This window comes from Bombina bombina, chromosome 11 (genome assembly GCF_027579735.1).
Source record: "Bombina bombina isolate aBomBom1 chromosome 11, aBomBom1.pri, whole genome shotgun sequence".
NCBI lineage: Eukaryota > Metazoa > Chordata > Amphibia > Anura > Bombinatoridae > Bombina > Bombina bombina.
Window position 1 is genome coordinate 180,460,230 of NC_069509.1, and position 26,694 is coordinate 180,486,923.

The window sequence follows — 26,694 nt, forward strand, 5'->3', positions numbered from 1 at the left end:
GAGTCACGCATGCTAGCTTTAAGCCAAACACACTGAGATCCCACAAAACGCAGGGGAGCCGGGGCTTCTTACATAGTGCAGGGTATGGGTAAAAAACAAATAACTAGACGGCTGGGGTTTGTTATCTACCCCATGATTAAACCATAGTGCTACAGATCTCAATCGGTTCAGCACAGTAACCTAATATAGAGATATTTCATTTATTCATTTTGGAATGCTTCCTGTATGTGTTTTTTTTTATTGCAAGTTTAAGTCACCTACAAATAAAAGAAAAATACAAAAAAGCTTTGGTATAGTTAAATGAACAACAACCGTTACATGTTAAACTAAAGCTTAGAAATACTGTGATGCCAAAAGGATAACATTAAACATTTAGTTAAAATGACAGAAACCTGGAGAAACTCTTAAGTTACCGCCACGTAATCAGCTAATATGTAATATTAGAATGTGCTGTTCCAACAGAAACCCTGATTTTCATCATTTGATTTACTTGACTGAATCAGTTTCAGTAAACTGCATATTGTACTCTATTAAATTGAGTTATCTATAGACGCACTGCCAGTAAATTCCTAATAAGGAGCTGCCTGAACAGACCTGGCTATCTGTAATCAATTACAATTGATTAGCCGTATCTTTTAACTTGGAATTCCCTAAATAAAAGTTTGCAGTGGTGTCTGAAGGTGTTTGTAACCTCCAGAGCAGAGCACTCCTCTCCTACCCATTCATTAGTTATTTAAAGGGTATGAACGCGTTCCGCTCTCAATTGTTCTAAAAACAGCAATCACAATAAAGGGATATGAAACCCAATTTTTTTCTTTCATGATTCAGTTTAAGCAACTTTCTAATTTACTCCTATTATCACTTTTTCATATGCCTTTAATCACTGTTATTTACAGAGTGCCAACGCATGACAATGAAATAAATGAATAAAACATATCTGCTAACTCTATGTTACCCAGCAGCCCTTACTTTATCAATGACGGTTGCACAAACTGTTGTAAAACAGATACTTACTGAGGTCTAACACGTCGTCTATTTTTATGAGATCTTCCTCTCTTGTCAGCGGTAACTGTGTCTCCGGTTCCTCTCGGAGTTGTAGCGACAATGCGCGGAGCATAAAGAACACTCTTATTGCCTGCAAATAAAGCAAAGAATGCATTAAATGGGTGACCTTTAACAAAAGGTCTGGGAACATTCAGGTTTTACACTGTCTAGAATTTTACAAACGAAAATCAATACTTATATACCAGTGGCATATTCAGTTTTTATGCTGCCCTAGGTACTCCAGAATATGTTACCACACTATACCGCCAACCTAACAATTTTAACTAATTTCTGACTCATGTAGTTGCCAGAGACACATAGGGGAAGATTTATGAAATGGTGAATGTCGTCTGCAGAGCAGGCTCACTCTAGATCGCTACTTCCTAAGATATCGGCCACCTCATTGGTAGCTGGGTGAGAGCAGCCACTGCTAGTGCAATGATAAATACAGGAAGCAAATACCGCCTGCTATTTACATTACTGGGTGGACAGGTTCCCTGCATGTGAGCCTTGCATGTCTGAAGAATTATAAATTTGACACATAGAGGGGTCATGTGTTGCCCCTTGACAACCATTGATCATTGATTTGTAATTTGGTTACAGAAGACATTAATGTCACAGAACTACTTAAGTGTTTTCATGCTTGTGATGGTCTGTCCCAGCGCACTAATTCAACCGTGAGAGCTGTGCTCATCTGCTACATCAGTACCAACTGCAAACACATACACAGATTCTCCTAAATGCATTCATCAGTTTAAACAGCTTTAATATCACATTCTGGTGATGTGTAATTATGTCTTTTTAACAGCTCTATAAAGCAACAAAAAGAGTTTTGTTTCATGATTCAGACAGGGCATACAGTTTTAAACAACTTTCTTATTTGCTTCTTTTATCTCATTCATTTTTCCTTTGTTATTCTTTGTTGAAAAGCAATACCTAGGTAGGCTCAGGAGCTAGCTGATGATTTGTGGCTGCATATATATGCCTCTATTTATTGGCTTATCAATGGGTTCAGCTAGCTCCCAGTAGTGCACTGCTGCTCCTTCAATAAAGGATACCAAGAAAATGAAGCAACATAGATAATAAAAGAAAATTGGAAAGTAGTTTACAATTGTATGCTCTATCTGAATCATGAAAGAAAAATGTCAGGATTTGTGTCCCTTTAACATACAGGCAGACGTCAATAATTGCTTAGTTTAAAAAGAAATGTGACTGCAAATTGTATGCAGCATGCAAAAGTATCTTCCCAGATCACCCAACCTGATGAATGAGTTAGGGGCCTGTCTATAGCACAGCTACACGTTTCATAGGAAAAAATAAAGTTGTACTTCTATAAAGAACATTGTATCTGTTACTGACAAATCCTTGTTTGTTTAGGGTTGGCAACTTTCCTAAAGGGAAATTAGTGCAATAATAAAATGAGTTAATGTGTTAGAGGTGTTTTATTATTGCACACACACTTCCTCCCCATGTGTTTAAAGGGAAAAACTACTCAGGTATCCAATCATGTATATGAAAAAGCAGCAGTTAACATAATTATAAGAACAATTTTTGGCACAATAAGCCTTTAACCTCCACAAAAAAGAGTTAAACACATATGGCTAGATTACAAGTTTAGCGGTATGAGTGAAAAAGCAGCGTTAAGGCTCTTTTTCACTACCACTGGTATTACGAGTTTTGCAGGTTTAGCTGCACCGCACACTTTTTTGGACATAACGCAAGGTAACTACCAAAACTTTTAAAAAGTCCTTTTTCAATGGGACTTTGTTTGCGCAGGTATTACAAGTTTGCCTGTCCGGTCAAAAAGTGAGCGATACAGCCTAAAACTACAAGATTCATGCCGTAAACCTAAAGTCAGTAGTTATGAGTTTTACGATACAAAGCCATACAATAAAACTCATAACTAAAGTGCTAAAAAGTACACTAACACCCATAAACTACCTATTAACCCCTAAACCGAGGCCCTCCCGCATTGCAAACACTAGTTAAATATTATTAACCCCTAATCTGCCTCCCCCGACCTCGCCACCACCTACATTATACTTATTAACCCCTAATCTGCCACCCCCAATGTCGCCGCCACGTACATTACAGTTATTAACCCCTAATATGTCGCCCCTGACACCGCCGCCACCTACATTATACTTATTAACTCCTAATCTACCGCCCCTAACATCGCCGCCACCTACCTACATTTATTAACCCCTAATCTTCCGCCCCCAACTTCGCCGCCACTATACTAAAGTTATTAACCCCTAACCCTAAGTCTAACCCTAACACCCACTAACTTTAATGTAATTAAAATAAATCTAAATAAAACCTACTATTAATAACTAAATAATTCCTATTTAAGTCAATAGGATTGAGCTCACATTCTATTGGCTGATTGGAACAGCCAATAGAATGCGAGCTCAATCCTATTGACTGATTGGATCAGTGTGGGTGGTGGGTTTTAGTGTTGAGGGGTGTTTGTATTTTTTTTTTTACAGGTAAAAGAGCTGATTTCTTTAAAGGGACATGAAACCCAAATTTTTGTCTTTCATGATTTAGAAAGAGCGTACAATTTTAAACAACTTTCTAATTTACTTCTATTATCTATTTTGCTTCATTCTCTTGATATTCTTTGCTGAAAAGCATATCTAGATATGCTTAGTAGCTGCTGATTGGTGGCTGCACATAGATGCCTCCTGTGATTGGTTCACCGTGTGCATTGCTATTTCTTCATTAAAGTATATCTAAAGAATGAAGCAAATTAGGTAATAAAAGTAAATTGGAATATTGTTTAAAATTATATTCTCTACCTTAATCATGAAAGAAAAGGTTTGGGTATAGTGTCCCTTTTAAGGGCTATTGGCAGTTTAGTTTAGGCTAGGTTTTTGTTTAAAAAAATTTTTTTTTTGGGGGGGGGGCTTTTTTATTTTGATAGGGCTATTAGATTAGGTGTAATTAATTGAAATATTTGATCATTTCTTTTTTATTTTGTGTAATTTAGTGTTTTGTTTTTTTTGTAATTTAGTTAATTGTATTTAATAAATGTAATGTATTTAATTGTAGTGTAGTGTTAGGTGTTAGTGTAACTCAGGTTAGGTTTTATTTTAAGGTAAATTTGTATTTATTTTAGCTAGGTAGTTAGTAAATAGTTAATAACTATTTAGTAACTATTGTACCTAGTTAAAATAAATACAAACTTGCCTGTAAGATAAAAATAAAACCTAAGCTAGCTACAATGTAACTATTAGTTATAGTGTAGCTAGCTTAGGGTTTATTTTACAGTTAAGTATTTAGTTTTAAATAGGAATTATTTAGTTAATTATAGTAATTTTTATTTAGATTTATTTTAATTATATTAAAGTTAGTGGGAGTTAGGGTTAGACTTAGGGTTAGGGGTTAATAACTTTAGTATAGTGGCGGCAACGTTGGCGCAGCAGATTAGGGGTTAATAAGTGTAATGTAGGTGGCGGTGACATTGGGGGCGGCAGATTAGGGGTTAATAAGTGTAATGTAGGTGTCAGCAATGTCGGGGGCGGCAGATTGGGGGTGTTCTCGGGGTTCATGTTAGGGTGTTAGGTATAAACATAAATTTAGTTTCCCCATAGAAATCAATGGGGCTGCGTTACGGAGCTTTAAGCTTCTTTATTGTAGGTGTTAGTCTGTTTTTCAGCCGGCTCTCCCCATTGATGTCTATGGGGAAATCGTACACAAGCATGTAAAACCAGCTCACCGCAGCGCTGGTATTGGAGTGCGGTATGGCGATCAATTTTGCTTTACGCTGCAATATTGCCTGCTAACGCCGGGTTTTTGGAAACCTGTAATACCAGTGCTGTAGGTAAGTAAGCAGTGACAATAACTTGCAAGTTAGTACCGAGCAGCTCTTACCGCAAAACTCGTAATCTAGCCGATAGTTAATGTCTGATCAGGAGCCACAATCTATTGTCACTCCTGAACTGGACCTGTCGTGATGGGCCAATCACAACTGTTATGCAAATGTCACCACAAATCACGTTGAGCTCAGCAGCAGCAATGCATTGTGGCTACTAATCAGACCAATCACGGCTGTTATGCAAATGTCACCACAAATCACGTTGAGCTCAGCAGCAATGCATTGTGGTTACTGATCAGACCAATCACGACTGTTATGCAAATGTCACCACAAATCACGTTGAGCTCAGCAGCAGCAATGCATTGTGGTTACTGATCAGACCAATCACGACTGTTATGCAAATGTCACCACAAATCACGTTGAGCTCAGCAGCAGCAATGCATTGTGGTTACTGATCAGACCAATCACGACTGTTATGCAAATGTCACCACAAATCACGTTGAGCTCAGCAGCAGCAATGCATTGTGGCTACTGATCAGACCAATCACGGCTGTTATGCAAATGTCACCACAAATCACGTTGAGCTCAGCAGCAGCAATGCATTGTGGCTACTGATCAGACCAATCACGGCTGTTATGCAAATGTCACCACAAATCACGTTGAGCTCAGCAGCAATGCATTGTGGCTACTGATCAGACACTATGTACTTGCTGACACACACAGAAGATTTGTGCAATAATAAAAGGATCTAACGCATAAGCGCAGTTTATTTTTGCACTGATATGCCCATTTATGGATTTTTTTATAATAACCACTCAAATTACTTGAAATTCAAATTTAAAAAGACATAAAAATAAAAAGGAAAGAAAAAAAAATGCTCCTATGCTCTATAAATGTTTGTTTTAATTTTCTGACAAATCAATGCCCCCTTGTTGTCTAGTGAGAACACATGACCCCTCTGTCATATTTATCAGTCTCTGGATGGGCACGGCTCACGTGCACAGAACCACAAGCATGTGCACTTGTCATGAGCACTATATGGCAACAGTGTTTGTAACAATGTTATATGCAGTGCTCAAGTCCTGTACACAGAGCTGAGCCTACCACAGTATGCTCTCATTGTAAGTAGCTAAGTTTCAACAGAAAATGCCAGGCCCGAGAGATAAAACAAATAACAGGAATATTTTGATTTTACCTTTTCAAATTGTACACTATTTGTATCACAAAGTGCTCTTAATTAGATAATATGAAAAAGAACGGTATGGATATTAAACTACAAGGAGACATAACGCAGTGTGTTAAATCATCTGTGACCTCACGGATATTAATTCAGGGTAGGCAGGAAATTAAACATTTTGCAGCTAATCCTATGTGATTTCACTGCGTGTATAAAACAGAAGGAAATGTACAATTCTGGGGAAAAAATGCATCAAGATAAACAAACCTACAAGATAATCTAGCAAGAAAAGGGAAACGCCTGTAAACATACAACACGAAAACCTCATTAGTAAACATGTTAACTGAAGGTAACTGGCAGATTATGTACAGTGTGTTTACACAGGCATAGGTGACATTATGCTTTATCACAATAATACCAGTATGTATCAAGTTTATCCCAATATAAAGAGTTTCATACAACACATGTATTTGGCAAAAGAAGAACGTCAGCTGCTTTTTGTAGACAAGTCAAGAAATAATTCCTCTAATCATAATGTGCTCCTACAGAAGGGGGTCTGCAGCAAAGTAAGGGTTAAAAATGTGACCTAGGCCCATGAAACCCTCAATTTTCAGTTCATGGGTTAGACAGAACATACAATGTTAGACGGCTTTCCACTTTATTTCTGTAATCAAGTTTGCTTCATTCTCTTGGTATCCTTTTTGAAGGAGCAGTAATGCACTACTAGGAGTTAGCTGTACACATTGGGTTCCTTTAAAGTGAAATGCAGACATATTTTTAATTTAGCAAACAAGGCCAACAGAGTGATTTGGGATTAAAATATTCTTAAAGAGACATTAAACACTAAATAAATGCTAGCTAGAATGATGCATTAAAAAAAAAAGATAAGTCAGAGAATAACCTGTTGATGTATTATTTAAAGTTTAATTTGTTATTTAAATAGTGACAAAATAAGTGTAAAGTTTTAGTGTCTATAAAACAATGGGAGCTCTTAACAAAGGCTGTTGAGCCAAAACGCGTAGGAGTGACCCTGTTTGGCTAACTTGTTAGGACACGGCAGAGCGTGTTATAGTAAGCGCTGAGAGCCGTGTTCCTAAAAAGGCGGCCATTTCAAATTTACCAAACGAACGGATGGGCAAATGTTGAAGGTCCAGAGAGAGAAACCAAGACACGCAGAAGTGACTACATAACGAATAATGCAGTATACACTGGAGGAATGTTATGTCCGGATCCCACTAACACCATATTGTGTATCAGCTGGATGCTGTGATTACATGTGAGATACAGCGGTATCTGGGATCCATAACTACTGTGGAGCAACTGATAGACCACCAGAATATCCCTGAAAAATAAAACCTGCACCCCAAGTAGAACAGTGAGCTCACTGTTTAAAAACGGGAGTATGACTGAAAACTGGGACACTGAACCCCAATTTTTTCTTTCATGATTCAGATAGAGCAGCAATTTTAAGTAACTTTCTAATTTACTCCTACTATACATTTTTCTTTGTTCTCTTGTTTTCTTTATTTGAAAAAGCAGGAATGTGAGCTTAGGAGGTGACCCATCTTTGGTTCAGCACCCTGGGTAGCACTTGCTGATTGGTGGTTGCATTTCTGCACAATCAGTAACTGGAAAACGCATGTTGAGTGTCCTAAAACAAACCAAATGAAGGGGCGTCCAAGTGGTAATATTGAAATAAATATTTAAACAGATATAACAGTCATTATCTCAATGAGGAATACAAACAATAAATCGGTTACCAAACAGTTATGCAATAATAGTCCTAAAAGAATCCGTGCTCTGCACTATTCAAAGGGCCTTGATGGATAACAAGGTAAAGGTGGCTGCTCTCCTCTTCACAGATGAATCCGAAACAAACTATGAAGTGAAACACAAAACATGTGCAGACCAATCAAAAGTGAGCAAGAAATGATGCAACCAAAATCCAAAAATGGGTACTCACATTTGGCAATAGCACTCCAATAGGCTGGTAGTGACATGCTGATATCTTAGGGTGTATCAGCTCACCCTAATGTGCTGGTAGTGATGTGCTGATATCTCAGGGTGTATCAGCTCACCCTAATGTGCTGGTAGTGACGTGCTGATATCTCAGGGTGTATCAGCTCCCCCTAATGTGCTGGTAGTGACGTGCTGATATCTCAGGGTGTATCAGCTCCCCCTAATGTGCTGGTAGTGACATGCTGATATCTCAGGGGGTATCAGCTCACCCTAATGTGCTGGTAGTGACGTGCTGATATCTCAGGGTGTATCAGCTCACCCCCTAATGTGCTGGTAGTGACGTGCTGATATCTCAGGGTGTATCAGCTCACCCCCTAATGTGCTGGTAGTGACGTGCGGATATCTCAGGGTGTATCAGCTCACCCTAATGTGCTGGTAGTGACGTGCGGATATCTCAGGGTGTATCAGCTCACCCTAATGTGCTGGTAGTGACGTGCTGATATCTCAGGGTGTATCAACTCACCCTAATGTGCTGGTAGTGACGTGCTGATATCTCAGGGTGTATCAGCTCACCCTAATGTGCTGGTAATGACGTGCTGATATCTCAGGGTGTATCAGCTCACCCTAATGTGCTGGTAGTGACATGCTGATATCTCAGGGTGTATCAGCTCACCCAAATGTGCTGGTAGTGACATGCTGATATCTCAGGGTGTATCAGCTCACCCTAATGTGCTGGTAGTGCTGATATCTCAGGGTATATCAGCTCACCCTAATGTGCTGGTAGTGCTGATATCTCAGGGTATATCAGCTCACCCTAATGTGCTGGTAGTGCTGATATCTCAGGGTATATCAGCTCACCCTAATGTGCTGGTAGTGCTGATATCTCAGGGTATATCAGCTCACCCTAATGTGCCGGTAGTGACGTGCTGATATCTTAGGGTGTATCAGCTCACCCTAATGTGCTGGTAGTGACGTGCTGATTTCTCAGGGTGTATCAGCTCACCCTAATGTGCCGGTAGTGACGTGCTGATTTCTCAGGGTGTATCAGCTCACCCTAATGTGCCGGTAGTGACGCGCTGATATCTCAGGGTGTATCAGCTCACCCTAATGTGCTGGTAGTGCTGATATCTCAGGGTGTATCAGCTCACCCTAATGTGCTGGTAGTGCTGATATCTCAGGGTGTATCAGCTCACCCTAATGTGCTGGTAGTGCTGATATCTCGGGGTGTATCAGCTCACCCTAATGTGCTGGTAGTGCTGATATCTCGGGGTGTATCAGCTCACCCTAATGTGCTGGTAGTGACGTGCTGATATCTCAGGGTGTATTATCTCACCCTAATGTGTTGGTAGTGATGTGCTGATATCTCAGGGTGTGTTAGGTTACCCTAATGTGCTGGTAGTGCTGATATCTCAGGGTGTATCAGCTCACCCTAATGTGCTGGTAGTGCTGATATCTCGGGGTGCATCAGCTCACCCTAATGTGCTGGAAGTGCTGATATCTCAGGGTGTATCAGCTCACCCTAATGTGCTGGTAGTGCTGATATCTCGGGGTGTATCAGCTCACCCTAATGTGCTGGTAGTGACATGCCGACATCTCAGGGTGTATCAGCTCACCCTAATGTGCCGGTAGTGACGTGCTGATTTCTCAGGGTGTATCAGCTCACCCTAATGTGCCGGTAGTGACGTGCTGATTTCTCAGGGTGTATCAGCTCACCCTAATGTGCCGGTAGTGACGCGCTGATATCTCAGGGTGTATCAGCTCACCCTAATGTGCTGGTAGTGCTGATATCTCAGGGTGTATCAGCTCACCCTAATGTGCTGGTAGTGCTGATATCTCAGGGTGTATCAGCTCACCCTAATGTGCTGGTAGTGCTGATATCTCGGGGTGTATCAGCTCACCCTAATGTGCTGGTAGTGCTGATATCTCGGGGTGTATCAGCTCACCCTAATGTGCTGGTAGTGACGTGCTGATATCTCAGGGTGTATTATCTCACCCTAATGTGTTGGTAGTGATGTGCTGATATCTCAGGGTGTGTTAGGTTACCCTAATGTGCTGGTAGTGCTGATATCTCAGGGTGTATCAGCTCACCCTAATGTGCTGGTAGTGCTGATATCTCGGGGTGCATCAGCTCACCCTAATGTGCTGGAAGTGCTGATATCTCAGGGTGTATCAGCTCACCCTAATGTGCTGGTAGTGCTGATATCTCGGGGTGTATCAGCTCACCCTAATGTGCTGGTAGTGACATGCCGACATCTCAGGGTGTATCAGCTCACCCTAATGTGCTGGTAGTGACGTGCTGATATCTCAGGGTGTATTATCTCACCCTAATGTGCTGGTAGTGACGTGCTGATATCTCAGGGTGTATCAGCTCACCCTAATGTGCTGGTAGTGACGTGCTGATATCTCAGGGTGTATCAGCTCACCCTAATGTGCTGGTAGTGACGTGCTGATATCTCAGGGTATATCAGCTCACCCTAATGTGCTGGTAGTGACGTGCTGATATCTCAGGGTGTATCAGCTCACCCTAATGTGCTGGTAGTGACGTGCTGATATCTCAGGGTGTATCAGCTCACCCTAATGTGCTGGTAGTGCTGATATCTCGGGGTGCATCAGCTCACCCTAATGTGCTGGAAGTGCTGATATCTCAGGGTGTATCAGCTCACCCTAATGTGCTGGTAGTGCTGATATCTCGGGGTGTATCAGCTCACCCTAATGTGCTGGTAGTGCTGATATCTCGGGGTGTATCAGCTCACCCTAATGTGCTGGTAGTGACGTGCTGATATCTCAGGGTGTATCAGCTCACCCTAATGTGCTGGTAGTGACGTGCTGATATCTCAGGGTGTATCAGCTCACCCTAATGTGCTGGTAGTGACGTGCTGATATCTCAGGGTGTATCAGCTCACCCTAATGTGCTGGTAGTGACGTGCTGATATCTCAGGGTGTATCAGCTCACCCTAATGTGCTGGTAGTGACGTGCTGATATCTCAGGGTGTATCAGCTCACCCTAATGTGCTGGTAGTGACGTGCTGATATCTCAGGGGGTATCAGCTCACCCTAATGTGCTGGTAGTGCTGATATCTCAGGGTGTATCAGCTCACCCTAATGTGCTGGTAGTGCTGATATCTCAGGGTGTATCAGCTCACCCTAATGTGCTGGTAGTGACGTGCTGATATCTCAGGGTGTATCAGCTCACCCTAATGTGCTGGTAGTGCTGATATCTCAGGGTGTATCAGCTCACCCTAATGTGCTGGTAGTGACGTGCTGATATCTCAGGGTGTATCAGCTCACCCTAATGTGCTGGTAGTGCTGATATCTCGGGGTGTATCAGCTCACCCTAATGTGCTGGTAGTGCTGATATCTCGGGGTGTATCAGCTCACCCTAATGTGCTGGTAGTGACGTGCTGATATCACAGGGTGCATCAGCTCACCCTAATGTGCCAGTAGTGACGTGCTTATATCTCAGGGTGTATCAGCTCACCCTAATGTGCTGGTAGTGACATGCTGATATCTCGGGGTGTATCAGCTCACCCTAATGTGCCGGTAGTGACGTGCTGATATCTCAGGGTGTATCAGCTCACCCTAATGTGCTGGTAGTGCTGATATCTCAGGGTGTATCAGCTCACCCTAATGTGCTGGTAGTGACGTGCTGATATCTCAGGGTGTATCAGCTCACCCTAATGTGCTGGTAGTGCTGATATCTCAGGGTGCATCAGCTCACCCTAATGTGCTGGTAGTGCTGATATCTCAGGGTGTATCAGCTCACCCTAATGTGCTGGTAGTGCTGATATCTCGGGGTGTATCAGCTCACCCTAATGTGCTGGTAGTGCTGATATCTCAGGGTATATCAGCTCACCCTAATGTGCTGGTAGTGCTGATATCTCGGGGTGTATCAGCTCACCCTAATGTGCTGGTAGTGACGTGCTGATATCTCAGGGTGCATCAGCTCACCCTAATGTGCCGGTAGTGACGTGCTGATATCTCGGGATGTATCAGCTCACCCTAATGTGCCGGTAGTGACGTGCTGATATCTCAGGGTGTATCAGCTCACCCTAATGTGCTGGTAGTGCTGATATCTCAGGGTGCATCAGCTCACCCTAATGTGCTGGTAGTGCTGATATCTCGGGGTGTACCAGCTCACCCTAATGTGCTGGTAGTGCTGATATCTCGGGGTGTATCAGCTCACCCTAATGTGCTGGTAGTGAGGTGCTGATATCTCAGGGTGCATCAGCTCACCCTAATGTGCCGGTAGTGACGTGCTGATATCTCAGGGTGTATCAGCTCACCCTAATGTGCTGGTAGTGACATGCTGATATCTCGGGGTGTATCAGCTCACCCTAATGTGCCGGTAGTGACGTGCTGATATCTCAGGGTGTATCAGCTCACCCTAATGTGCTGGTAGTGCTGATATCTCAGGGTGTATCAGCTCACCCTAATGTGCTGGTAGTGCTGATATCTCAGGGTGTATCAGCTCACCCTAATGTGCTGGTAGTGCTGATATCTCGGGGTGTACCAGCTCACCCTAATGTGCTGGTAGTGCTGATATCTCGGGGTGTACCAGCTCACCCTAATGTGCTGGTAGTGCTGATATCTCAGGGTATATCAGCTCACCCTAATGTGCTGGTAGTGCTGATATCTCGGGGTGTATCAGCTCACCCTAATGTGCTGGTAGTGACATGCTGATATCTCAGGGTATATCAGCTCACCCTAATGTGCTGGTAGTGCTGATATCTCGGGGTGTACCAGCTCACCCTAATGTGCTGGTAGTGCTGATATCTCGGGGTGTACCAGCTCACCCTAATGTGCTGGTAGTGCTGATATCTCGGGGTGTATCAGCTCACCCTAATGTGCTGGTAGTGCTGATATCTCTGGGTGTATCAGCTCACCCTAATGTGCTGGTAGTGCTGATATCTCGGGGTGTATCAGCTCACCCTAATGTGCTGGTAGTGCTGATATCTCGGGGTGTACCAGCTCACCCTAATGTGCTGGTAGTGCTGATATCTCGGGGTGTACCAGCTCACCCTAATGTGCTGGTAGTGCTGATATCTCAGGGTGTACCAGCTCACCCTAATGTGCTGGTAGTGCTGATATCTCGGGGTGTACCAGCTCACCCTAATGTGCTGGTAGTGACGTGCTGATATCTCGGGGTGTATCAGCTCACCCTAATGTGCTGGTAGTGACGTGCTGATATCTCGGGGTGTATCAGCTCACCCTCTCTCTCTCCAGGTGCTGCTCAGCCAGTTGAATCACAAGAAAGACCCAAGGGGGTAAAACTTGGACACCCCTATTTTAACTCACTGCTTTTGTTTTTAAATAAACACATTTTTAAACTTAAGCAGTTTCTAGCCCCTTTGTTTTTTCCCATTTGAATGCTACACAGAGTTGAGTGTCAGTAAACTGCAGCCATATTAAGCTGAAAAAAGTACAATTATTAGAGGCAAATGATAAGAAATAAATTTAAAGGGATAGAAAAGTAAACAATGAAATGTGCATGAGTGCATTTCAATATGAAATAAGAGCATTTTGCAATATAATTCCATTAGCTAAAATGTTTCTAGTAGAAGTTGTTAGTTTTCCTGCAGCATACGCACATATGCTGTGAGGGACGTGCATCAGCATTTAAACACTAGCTGGCAGTGGTGTGTATTGCTTCTCAATACATAATCTGTGTCATACAAACCACGGCTGACTCTCTGAGAAGGTGAGCTGATTGAACACTGGTGCTTGTGACCCTCACTGGATAACTTTTATTAGAAGTATATTTGCTAATGGAAGAAAATATAAAAAAACCTTCAGTTTCAAATTGAAATGCAGCCATGTACATTTACATTTTGACTTTTCTATGCCTTTAAAAAGCTCAATAATAAAAAAATATTGCACTTAAAGGGATAGTAAACATCTTGATATTTTAATATTAATTATTATTTTGCCCCTTTTCATGTAATTTAGGTCTAAAAATTGTAGATTTTCTAATACTCTAGAGCTACAAACCCTGCTACATATCTGTCTCTCACTGGGTTTTGCTGACAACTGAAAACCACATACTTTATGCTAACAACATGACAGTGGCTGACCTTGTAGTCTGCACACTGAAGCCTTATTTGGTTTGAAAACATTAAGACTTTGCTAATATGTTATTCTATAGCAACACAACAGAAATCCCTTGTAATTACAATGTCCCTTTAAAGAGACAGTTAAGTTAAACCTAGGTAGGATCATAAGAACTCAGGAGCGTGCACATGTTGTGTCTAGCACTCTATGCCAGCATTGCTTGCAACAATTTTATACACTGCTACCATAGAGAGCTAAAGTCATGTGCACGCTCCTCAGCTCCTATGAGCCTACCTAGGTTTACTCTTGAACAAAGGATACCAATAGAAAAAAAAATCGAACTTGATAAAAGATGTAAATTTGAAAGTTGTTTAAAATGCCAAGCTCTGTTCAAACCATGAAAGTTTAAAGGGGCTTTCCTGATGCAGGCAAAGTATGTGATTTTATACAACTTTCCATTTTACTTTTATTATCTAATTTGTTTTGTTCTCTTAGTATTTTTTGTTGAAAAGCACACCTAGGTAGGCTCAGGAGCAGCACTGCACTGCTGGGAGCTAGCTCGTGATTAGTGGCTGCACATATACAGTATGTCTCTTGTCATTGGCTCACCAGATGTGCTCAGCTAGCTCCCAGTAGAGTGTTGCTGCTCCTTCAACAAAAGATGTCAAGTGAATGCAGCACATTTGATGATATAAGTAAAATTCTCATTTTTTTAAATTGTATGTTCTTAAAGGAACAAAAAACCCAACAATTTTCTTTCATGATTAAGATGGAGAATACAATTTTAAACAACATTCCAATTTACTTCTGCTATCTAATTTGCTTCATTCTTTAAATATCCTTTGTTAAAGAAATAGCAATGCACATGGGTGAACCAATCACACAAGGAGGCATCTCTATGTGCAGCCACCAATCAGCAGCTACTGAGCCTATCTAGATATGCTTTTCAGCAAAGACTATCAAGAGAATTAAGCAAATTATATATAATATATATATATAAACCTAAAAAAAAAAATCACGATTTAGAAATATCATGCCGTTTTAAACATCTTTCTAATTTTCAACAAATTAAAAAGATGTTTAAAACTGCATGATCTTTCTAAATCATAAAAAAAAATTAGGTTTCATATCCCTTTAATTCAGGTTAATTGTAAGATGCTATCCCTGCATTGAACATAAATTCTTTATCACCATATACTTAGAATTTGCATTATGAAATGTGAAGTTATGTGAGCCCTGCATTATTACAGGGAACCCTATTTCTAAGAAGTAAATCTAATTAAATGCTGTTCTCTACGTAGATAAACTGAGCGATTTTCTTCACAGGTAATTCTGTGAAATCCGTTGTTAGTACTGACATCTGATGAAACGTCTATAATCTGGGAACTGTCAAATTGTTATTATTTCAAAACCAGGAATTCAAAGAAAAGATTTGTTATTAGCTGAAATATCCAATATCCCAACATTTTCTCTGAAACATGAGACAACCTCTACTCATACTGTAAATGTATTATACATTAAAGTCGCATTACATTACATTTAAATGCACGTAGATGAATGACATCTTTGAATAGAAACATATTGACAATGTAAATGTATTGTCAAAATGTGTCAAGTAAAAGTTATCAGTTTTAGTGTTATCATGTTTCTCTGCATGTGCATGTGAAGCATACCTAGATATTCTCAGGGCACCAGCATTTTAAATACTGCAGCTGCTCAGCACACCAGTGGGGCCAGTATCATGTCAGCAATTAACAAATTGAGTCATTACCAGATGGTAAAAACACCTTAGGCTCTCTAAACAAGTCTTGTGTTTAAAATGCTGGTGCACGGTGCATACTTACATACACTTATGAAACAGCTATAACTAATATTAGAAGCATTTTTGCTAATAAATGTATGCTACAAAAATGCTTCTATTCAAAACTGAAAAGCACCCATGTGGATTCCAGTTTTGGCTGGAATGTCTCTTTAATCTAAATTCCTAATTAACTGTCAAATGGTGCTGCCTTTTAGATTTGTGCATTTGGCAGATTCGTTAGCCGGATGTCTTCTGGTGCAACAGCAGAAAACAGCTGTAAAAAACAAACACATTTTATATTAACATAATGACTGTGGCTTGCCTCGTCTTACCAGAAACAGGTGCGGACTGGTTCCTCCTCCAGATAAGGCAAGCAGTGGGTTAAGATTGGCTACTGAAAAACAACTGCAGCAAACAAGACTAATTTGTTTAAAATATTTAGGCTTGGCTGACACTATTCTATAACAAGACAACAGAAATGTCTTGCAGTTACAAGGTGTCTACTGTCCCTTTAATGACACAAACTAGGTCTGTGCGATTTACCGCGGATGCGGTTTTAAACAGCGATTAACCACCGGAATTTTAAAACCATGAGAGTCTGCGGTTTAAAATAAATAAATAAGTAAAACAAAATTATAAGATTAGTCTGATTGTCGTGGAAGAGAGAGGAGAGAGAGATAACATGTATATTAAAGGGACAGTAAACACCAGAATTGTTGTTGTTTAAAATAAATATAACCCCTTTATTATCCATTCCCCAGTTTTGCATAACCAACACTGTTATATTAATATACATTTTACTTCTGTATCTTGGCTTCTGCTGACTGCCCTCTTATTTCAGTTCTTTTGACAGACTTGCATTTTAGCCAATCAGTGCTCACTCCTAGGTCACTTCACGTGCATGAGCTCAATGTTATCTATATGAAACACATGAACTAATGCCCTCTTGTGGTCAAAATGCATTCAGATTATAGGCAGTCTTCAAGGTCTAAGAAATTAGCATATGAACCTCCTAGTTTTAGATTTTAACTAAGAACACCAATAGAACAAAGCAAAATTGGTGATAAAACATAATTTATGTAAGAACTTACCTGATAAATTCATTTCTTTCATATTAGCAAGAGTCCATGAGCTAGTGACGTATGGGATATACATTCCTACCAGGAGGGGCAAAGTTTCCCAAACCTCAAAATGCCTATAAATACACCCCTCACCACACCCACAAATCAGTTTAACGAATAGCCAAGAAGTGGGGTAATAAGAAAAAAGTGCGAAAGCATAAAAAATAAGGAATTGGAATAATTGTGCTTTATACAAAAAAATCATAACCACCTCAAAAAAGGGTGGGCCTCATGGACTCTTGCTAATATGAAAGAAATGAATTTATCAGGTAAGTTCTTACATAAATTATGTTTTCTTTCATGTAATTAGCAAGAGTCCATGAGCTAGTGACGTATGGGATAATGAATACCCAAGATGTGGAACTTCCACGCAAGAGTCACTAGAGAGGGAGGGATAAAATAAAGACAGCCAATTCCGCTGAAAAATAATCCACACCCCAAAACAAAGTTTAAATCATATAATGAAAAAAACTGAAATTATAAGCAGAAGAATCAAACTGAAACAGCTGCCTGAAGTACTTTTCTACCAAAGACTGCTTCAGAAGAAGAAAACACATCAAAATGATAGAATTTAGTAAAAGTATGCAAAGAAGACCAAGTTGCTGCTTTGCAAATCTGATCAACCAAAGCTTCATTCCTAAATGCCCAGGAAGTAGAGACTGACCTAGTCGAATGAGCTGTAATCCTTGAGGCAGAGTTCTACCCAACTCAACATAAGCATGATGAATCAAAGACTTTAACCAAGATGCCAAAGAAATGGCAGAAGCCTTCTGACCTTTCCTAGAACCAGAAAAGATAACAAATAGACTAGAAGTCTTTCGGAAATCTTTAGTAGCTTCAACATAATATTTCAAAGCTCTAACTACATCCAAAGAATGCAACAATCTTTCCTTAGAGTTCTTAGGATTAGGACACAATGAAGGAAACACAATTTCTCTACTAATGTTAGAATTCACAACCGTAGGTAAAAATTTAAATGAAGTTCGCAACACCGCCTTATCCTGATGAAAAATCAGAAAAGGAGACTCACAAGAAAGAGCAGATAATTCAGAAACTCTTCTAGCAGAAGAGATGGCCAAAAGAAACAAAACTTTCCAAGAAAGTAATTTAATATCCAGCGAATGCATAGGTTCAAACTGAGGAGCTTGAAGAGCCCCCAGAACCAAATTCAAACTCCAAGGAGGAGAAATTGACTTAATGACAGGTTTTATACGAACCAGAGCCTGAACAAAACAATGAATATCAGGAAGATTAGCAAGCTTTCTGTAAAAAAAGAACAGAAAGAGCAGAGATTTGTCCTTTTAAGGAACTTGCAGACAAACCTTTATCCAAACCATCCTGAAGAAACTGTAAAATTCTAGGAATTCTAAAAGAATGCCAAGAAAAATGATGAGAAGAACACCAAGAAATGTAAGCCTTCCAGACGCGATAATATATCTTCCTAGATACAGATTTACGAGCCTGTAACATAGTATTAATTACGGAGTCAGAGAAACCTCTATGACTGAGAATCAAGCGTTCAATCTCCATACCTTCAAATTTAAGGATTTGAGATCCTGATGGAAAAAAGGACCTTGCGATAGAAGGTCTGGTCTTAACGGAAGAGTCCACGGTTGGCAAGTAGCCATCCGGACAAGATCCGCATACCAAAACCTGTGAGGCCATGCTGGAGCCACCAGCAGAACAAACGAATACTCCTTTAGAATCTTGGAAATCACTCTTGGAAGAAGAACTAGAGGCGGAAAGATATAAGCAGGATGATACTTCCAAGGAAGTGACAATGCATCCACTGCTTCCGCCTGAGGATCCTTGGATCTGGACAGATACCTGGGAAGCTTCTTGTTTAGATGAGAAGCCATCAGATCTATTTCTGGAAGTCCCCACATTCGGACAATATGACGAAATACCTCTGGGTAAAGAGACCATTCGCCCGGATGTAATGTTTGGCGACTGAGATAATCCGCTTCCCAATTGTCTATACCTGGGATATGAACCGCAGAAATTAGACAGGAGCTGGATTCCGCCCATACAAGTATTCGAGATACTTCTTTCATAGCCAGAGGACTGTGAGTCCCTCCTTGATGATTGACATATGCCACGGTTGTGACATTGTCTGTCTGAAAACAAATGAACGACTCTCTCTTTAGAAGAGGCCACGACTGAAGAGCTCTGAAAATCGCACGTCTCTTGTCCGTCAGCGACAGAGTCATGGACACTGAATCTATCTGGAAACCTAAAAAGGTTACCCTTGTCTGAGGAATCAACGAACTCTTTGGTAAATTGATCCTCCAACCATGTTCTCGAAGAAACAATACAAGTCGATTCGTATGAGATTCTGCTAAATGTGAAGACTGAGCAAGTACCAAGATATTGTCCAAATAAGGAAATACCACAATACCCTGTTCTCTGATTACAGATAGAAGGGCACCGAGAACCTTTGTAAAAATCCTTGGAGCTGTTGCTAGGCCAAACGGCAGAGCCACAAACTGGTAATGCTTGTCTAGAAAAGAGAATCTCAGAAACTGATAGTGATCTGGATGAATCGGAATATGCAGATATGCATCTTGTAAATCAATTGTGGACATATAATGCCCTTGCTGAACAAAAGGCAGAATAGTCCTTATAGTTACCATTTTGAATGTTGGTATCCTTACATAACGATTGAATATTTTTAAATCCAGAACTGGTCTGAAGGAATTCTCCTTCTTTGGTACAATGAAGAGATTTGAGTAAAACCCCAGCCCCTGTTCCAAAACTGGAACTGGCACAATTACTCCAGCCAATTCTAGATCTGAAACACATTTCAGAAATGCTTGAGCCTTCACTGGATTTATTGGGACACGGGAAAGAAAAAATCTTCTTGCAGGAGGCCTTATCTTGAAGCCTATTCTGTACCCTTGTGAAACAATATTCTGAATCCAAAGACTGTGAATCGAATTGATCCAAATTTCTTTGGAAAATCGTAATCTGCCCCCTACCAGCTGGGCTGGAATGAGGGCCGCACCTTCATGTGGACTTGGGAGCTGACTTTGGCTTTCTAAAAGGCTTGGATTTATTCCAGACTGGAGATGGTTTCCAAACTGATACCGCTCCTGTAGGGGAAGGATCAGGTTTTTGTTCCTTATTGTGACGAAAGGAACGAAAACGATTAGCAGACCTAAATTTACCTTTAGATTTTTTATCCTGTGGTAAAAAAGTTCCTTTCCCCCCAGTAACAGTTGAAATAATAGAATCCAACTGTGAACCAAACAATTTATTACCCTGGAAAGAAAGGGAAAGCAAAGTTGACTTAGAAGACATATCAGCATTCCAAGTTTTAAGCCAAAAAGCTCTTCTAGCTAAAATAGCTAAAGACATATACCTGACATCAACCCTAATGATATCAAAGATGGCATCACAAATAAAGTTATTAGCATGTTGAAGGAGATTAACAATGCTATGAGTATTATGATCTGTTACTTGTTGTGCTAAAGCTTCCAACCAGAAAGTTGAGGCTGCAGCAACATCCGCCAAAGATATAGCAGGTCTAAGAAGATTACCTTTACATAAGTAAGCTTTTCTTAGAAAGGATTCAATTTTCCTATCTAAAGGATCCTTAAAGGAAGTACTATCTGCTGTAGGAATAGTAGTACGTTTAGCAAGAGTAGAGATAGCCCCATCAACCTTAGGGATTTTGTCCCAAAACTCTAATCTGTCAGATGGCACAGGATATAATTGCTTAAACCGTTTAGAAGGAGTAAATGAATTACCCAAATTATTCCATTCCCTGGAAATTACTTCAGAAATAGCATCAGGTACGGGAAAAACCTCCGGAATAACTACAGGAGGTTTAAAAACCGTATTCAAACATTTAGATTTAGTATCAAGAGGACCAGATTCCTCAATTTCTAATGCAATTAAGACTTCTTTAAGTAAAGAACGAATAAATTCCATTTTGAATAAATATGAAGATTTATCAGTATCAACCTCTGAAACAGAATCCTCTGAACCAGAAAAATCAGTATCAGAAACAGAATCAGAATGATGATGTTCATTTAAAAACTTATCTGAAAAATGAGAAGTTTTAAAAGACCTTTTACGTTTACTGGAAGGAGGAATAACAGACATAGCCTTCTTAATAGATTTGGAAACAAAATCTTCTATGTTAACAGGAACACCCTGAATATTAGATGTTGATAAAACAGCAACAGGTAATGGAACATTACTAAAGGAAATATTATCTGCATTAAGAAGTTTGTCATGACATTCATTACAAACAACAGCCGGAGGAACAGTTACCACAAGTTTACAACAAATACACTTAACTTTGGTAGATCCAGCATCAGGCAGCAATTTTCCAGAAGTATCTTCTGATTCAGGGTCAATCTGAGACATCTTGCAATATGTAATAGAAAAAACAACATATAAAGCAAAATTGATCAAATTCCTTAAATGACAGTTTCAGGAATGGGAAAAAATGCCAATGAACAAGCTTCTAGCAACCAGAAACAAATAAGCAATGAGACTTAAATAATGTGGAGACAATAACGACGCTCATATTTTTTGGCGCCAAAAAAGACGCCCACATTATTTGGTGCCTAAATGCTTTAAGCGCCAAAAATGACGCCACATCCGGTGACGCCGACATTTTTGGCGCAAAAAACGTCAAAAAATGATGCAACTTCCGGCGACAAGTATGACGCCGGAAATGACAAAGAAAATTTTTGCGCCAAAAAAGTCAGCACCAAAAATTACGCAATAAAAAACATAATTTATGCTTACCTGATAAATTCCTTTCTTCTGTTGTGTGATCAGTCCACGGGTCATCATTACTTCTGGGATATAACTCCTCCCCAACAGGAAATGCAAGAGGATTCACCCAGCAGAGCTGCATATAGCTCCTCCCCTCTACGTCAGTCCCAGTCATTCGACCAAGAATCAACGAGAAAGGAGTAACCAAGGGTGAAGTGGTGACTGGAGTATAATTTAAAAGATATTTACCTGCCTTAAAACAGGGCGGGCCGTGGACTGATCACACAACAGAAGAAAGGAATTTATCAGGTAAGCATAAATTATGTTTTCTTCTGTTATGTGTGATTAGTCCACGGGTCATCATTACTTCTGGGATACCAATACCAAAGCAAAAGTACACGGATGACGGGAGGGATAGGCAGGCTCATTATACAGAAGGAACCACTGCCTGAAGAACCTTTCTCCCAAAAATAGCCTCCGAAGAAGCAAAAGTGTCAAATTTGTAAAATTTGGAAAAAGTATGAAGCGAAGACCAAGTTGCAGCCTTGCAAATCTGTTCAACAGAGGCCTCATTCTTAAAGGCCCAAGTGGAAGCCACAGCTCTAGTGGAGTGAGCTGTAATTCTTTCAGGAGGCTGCTGTCCAGCAGTCTCATAGGCTAAACGTATTATGCTACGAAGCCAAAAAGAGAGAGAGGTAGCAGAAGCTTTTTGACCTCTCCTCTGTCCAGAATAAACGACAAACAGGGAAGAAGTTTGGCGAAAATCTTTAGTTGCCTGCAAGTAGAACTTGAGGGCACGAACTACATCCAGATTGTGTAGAAGACGTTCCTTCTTTGAAGAAGGATTTGGACACAAGGATGGAACAACAATCTCTTGATTGATATTCCTGTTAGTGACTACCTTAGGTAAGAACCCAGGTTTAGTACGCAGAACTACCTTGTCTGAGTGAAAAATCAGATAAGGAGAATCACAATGTAAGGCTGATAACTCAGAGACTCTTCGAGCCGAGGAAATAGCCATTAAAAACAGAACTTTCCAAGATAACAATTTTATATCAATGGAATGAAGGGGTTCAAACGGAACACCCTGTAAAACGTTAAGAACTAAGTTTAAACTCCATGGCGGAGCAACAGCTTTAAACACAGGCTTGATCCTAGCTAAAGCCTGACAAAAGGCCTGGACGTCTGGATTTTCTGACAGACGCCTGTGTAACAAGATGGACAGAGCTGAAATCTGTCCCTTTAATGAACTAGCTGATAGACCCTTTTCTAAACCTTCTTGTAGAAAGGACAATATCCTAGCGATCCTAACCTTACTCCAAGAGTAACCTTTGGATTCGCACCAGTATAGGTATTTACGCCATATTTTATGGTAAATCCTTCTGGTAACAGGCTTCCTAGCCTGTATCAGGGTATCAATAACCGACTCAGAAAAACCACGTTTTGATAAAATCAAGCGTTCAATTTCCAAGCAGTCAGCTTCAGAGAAGTTAGATTTTGATGTTTGAATGGACCCTGTATCAGAAGGTCCTGTCTTAGAGGTAGAGACCAAGGCGGACAGGATGACATGTCCACTAGATCTGCATACCAAGTCCTGCGTGGCCATGCAGGCGCTATTAGAATCACTGATGCTCTCTCCTGTTTGATTTTGGCAATCAATCGAGGAAGCAGCGGGAAGGGTGGGAACACATAAGCCATCCCGAAGTTCCAAGGTGCTGTCAAAGCATCTATCAGAACCGCTCCCGGATCCCTGGATCTGGACCCGTAGAGAGGAAGTTTGGCGTTCTGGCGAGACGCCATGAGATCTATCTCTGGTTTGCCCCAACGTCGAAGTATTTGGGCAAAGACCTCCGGATGAAGTTCCCACTCCCCCGGATGAAAAGTCTGGCGACTCAAGAAATCCGCCTCCCAGTTCTCCACTCCCGGGATGTGGATTGCTGATAGGTGGCAAGAGTGAGACTCTGCCCAGCGAATTATCTTTGATACTTCCATCATTGCTAGGGAGCTTCTTGTCCCTCCCTGATGGTTGATGTAAGCTACAGTCGTGATGTTGTCCGACTGAAACCTGATGAACCCCCGAGTTGTTAATTGGGGCCAAGCCAGAAGGGCATTGAGAACTGCTCTCAATTCCAGGATGTTTATTGGAAGGAGACTCTCCTCCTGATTCCATAGTCCCTGAGCCTTCAGAGAATTCCAGACAGCGCCCCAACCTAGTAGGCTGGCGTCTGTTGTTACAATTGTCCAGTCTGGCCTGCTGAATGGCATCCCCCTGGACAGGTGTGGCCGATAAAGCCACCATAGAAGAGAATTTCTGGTCTCTTGATTCAGATTCAGAGTAGGGGACAAATCTGAGTAATCCCCATTCCACTGACTTAGCATGCACAATTGCAGCGGTCTGAGGTGTAGGCGTGCAAAAGGTACTATGTCCATTGCCGCTACCATTAAGCCGATCACCTCCATGCATTGAGCTACTGACGGGTGTTGAATGGAATGAAGGACACGGCATGCATTTTGAAGCTTTGTTAACCTGTCTTCTGTCAGGTAAATCTTCATTTCTACAGAATCTATAAGAGTCCCCAAGAATGGAACTCTTGTGAGAGGAAAAAGAGAACTCTTCTTTTCGTTCACTTTCCATCCATGCGACCTTAGAAATGCCAGAACTAACTCTGTATGAGACTTGGCAGTTTGAAAGCTTGAAGCTTGTATTAGAATGTCGTCTAGGTACGGAGCTACCGAAATCCCTCGCGGTCTTAGTACCGCCAGAAGGGCACCCAGAACCTTTGTGAAGATTCTTGGAGCCGTAGCCAATCCGAATGGAAGAGCTACAAACTGGTAGTGCCTGTCTAAGAAGGCAAACCTTAGATACCGGTGATGATCTTTGTGAATCGGTATGTGAAGGTAAGCATCTTTTAAATCCACTGTGGTCATGTACTGACCCTTTTGGATCATGGGTAAGATTGTCCGAATAGTTTCCATTTTGAACGATGGAACTCTTAGGAATTTGTTTAGAATCTTTAAATCTAAGATTGGCCTGAAAGTTCCCTCTTTTTTGGGAACCACAAACAGGTTTGAGTAGAACCCTTGTCCTTGTTCCGACCGCGGAACCGGATGGATCACTCCCATTAATAACAGATCTTGTACACAGCGTAGAAACGCTTCTTTCTTTATCTGGTTTGTTGACAACCTTGACAGATGAAATCTCCCTCTTGGGGGAGATAATTTGAAGTCTAGAAGGTATCCCTGAGATATGATCTCTAGCGCCCAGGGATCCTGAACATCTCTTGCCCAGGCCTGGGCGAAGAGAGAAAGTCTGCCCCCCACTAGATCCGGTCCCGGATCGGGGGCTCTCGGTTCATGCTGTCTTTGGGGCAGCAGCAGGTTTCCTGGCCTGCTTGCTCTTGTTCCAGGACTGGTTAGGCTTCCAGCCTTGCCTGTAACGAGCAACAGCTCCCTCCTGTTTTGGTGCAGTGGAGGTTGATGCTGCTCCTGTTTTGAAATTCCGAAAGGGACGAAAATTAGACTGTCTAGCCTTAGCTTTGGCTTTGTCTTGAGGTAGGGCGTGGCCCTTACCTCCTGTAATGTCAGCGATAATTTCTTTCAAACCGGGCCCAAATAAAGACTGCCCCTTGAAAGGTATATTAAGTAATTTGGACTTAGAAGTAACATCAGCTGACCAGGATTTTAGCCACAGCGCCCTACGTGCCTGTATGGCGAATCCTGAGTTCTTAGCCGTAAGTTTGGTTAAATGTACTACGGCCTCCGAAATGAATGAATTAGCTAGTTTAAGGACTCTAAGCCTGTCCGTAATGTCGTCTAGCGTAGATGAACTAAGGTTCTCTTCCAGAGACTCAATCCAAAATGCTGCCGCAGCCGTAATCGGCGCGATACATGCAAGGGGTTGCAATATAAAACCTTGTTGAACAAACATTTTCTTAAGGTAACCCTCTAATTTTTTATCCATTGGATCTGAAAAAGCACAGCTATCCTCCACCGGGATAGTGGTACGCTTAGCTAAAGTAGAAACTGCTCCCTCCACCTTAGGGACCGTTTGCCATAAGTCCCGAGTGGTGGTGTCTATTGGAAACATCTTTCTAAATATTGGAGGGGGTGAGAACGGCACACCGGGTCTATCCCACTCCTTAGTAACAATTTCAGTTAGTCTCTTAGGTATAGGAAAAACGTCAGTACTCGCCGGTACCGCAAAGTATTTATCCAACCTACACAGTTTCTCTGGTATTGCAACGGTGTTACAATCATTGAGAGCTGCTAAGACCTCCCCTAGTAATACACGGAGGTTCTCCAATTTAAATTTAAAATTTGAAATATCTGAATCCAATCTGTTTGGATCAGAACCGTCACCTACAGAATGAAGCTCTCCGTCCTCATGCTCTGCAAGCTGTGACGCAGTATCAGACATGGCCCTAGTATTGTCAGCGCACTCTGTTCTCACCCCAGAGTGATCACGCTTGCCTCTTAGTTCTGGTAATTTAGACAAAACTTCAGTCATAACAGTAGCCATATCTTGTAATGTTATCTGTAATGGCCGCCCAGATGTACTAGGCGCCATAATATCACGCACCTCCCGGGCGGGAGATGCAGGTACTGCCGCGTGAGGCGAGTTAGTCGGCATAACTCTCCCCTCGCTGTTTGGTGAAATTTGTTCAAATTGTACAGATTGACTTTTATTTAAAGTAGCATCAATACAGTTAGTACATAAATTTCTATTGGGCTCCACCTTGGCATTGGAACAAATGACACAGATATCTTCCTCTGAGTCAGACATGTTTAACACACTAGCAATAAACTTGCAACTTGGTTATAATCTTTTTTAGCAAAAACGTACTGTGCCTCAAAGAGGTACTAAACGATTAAATGACAGTTGAAATAATGAACTGAAAAATAGTTATAGCATCAAACTTTAAACAACACAACTTTTAGCAAAGGTTTGTTCCCATTAGAAAAATAACAATAATTAAATTTGACATAAAAATTA

At 41.1% G+C, this 26,694-nt stretch overlaps 1 protein-coding gene across 1 annotated transcript in view; it reads right to left on the reverse strand.

The window, feature by feature from the left end:
• Window positions 1-26,694, reverse strand: part of CLEC16A (C-type lectin domain containing 16A) — a 641,924-nt gene that overhangs the window by 355,336 nt on the left and 259,894 nt on the right. Inside the window, exon 12 of the mRNA XM_053694266.1 lies at window positions 1,015-1,135. Coding sequence (XP_053550241.1) covers window positions 1,015-1,135 — 121 coding nt within the window. The remainder of the gene's footprint in view (window positions 1-1,014; window positions 1,136-26,694) is intronic.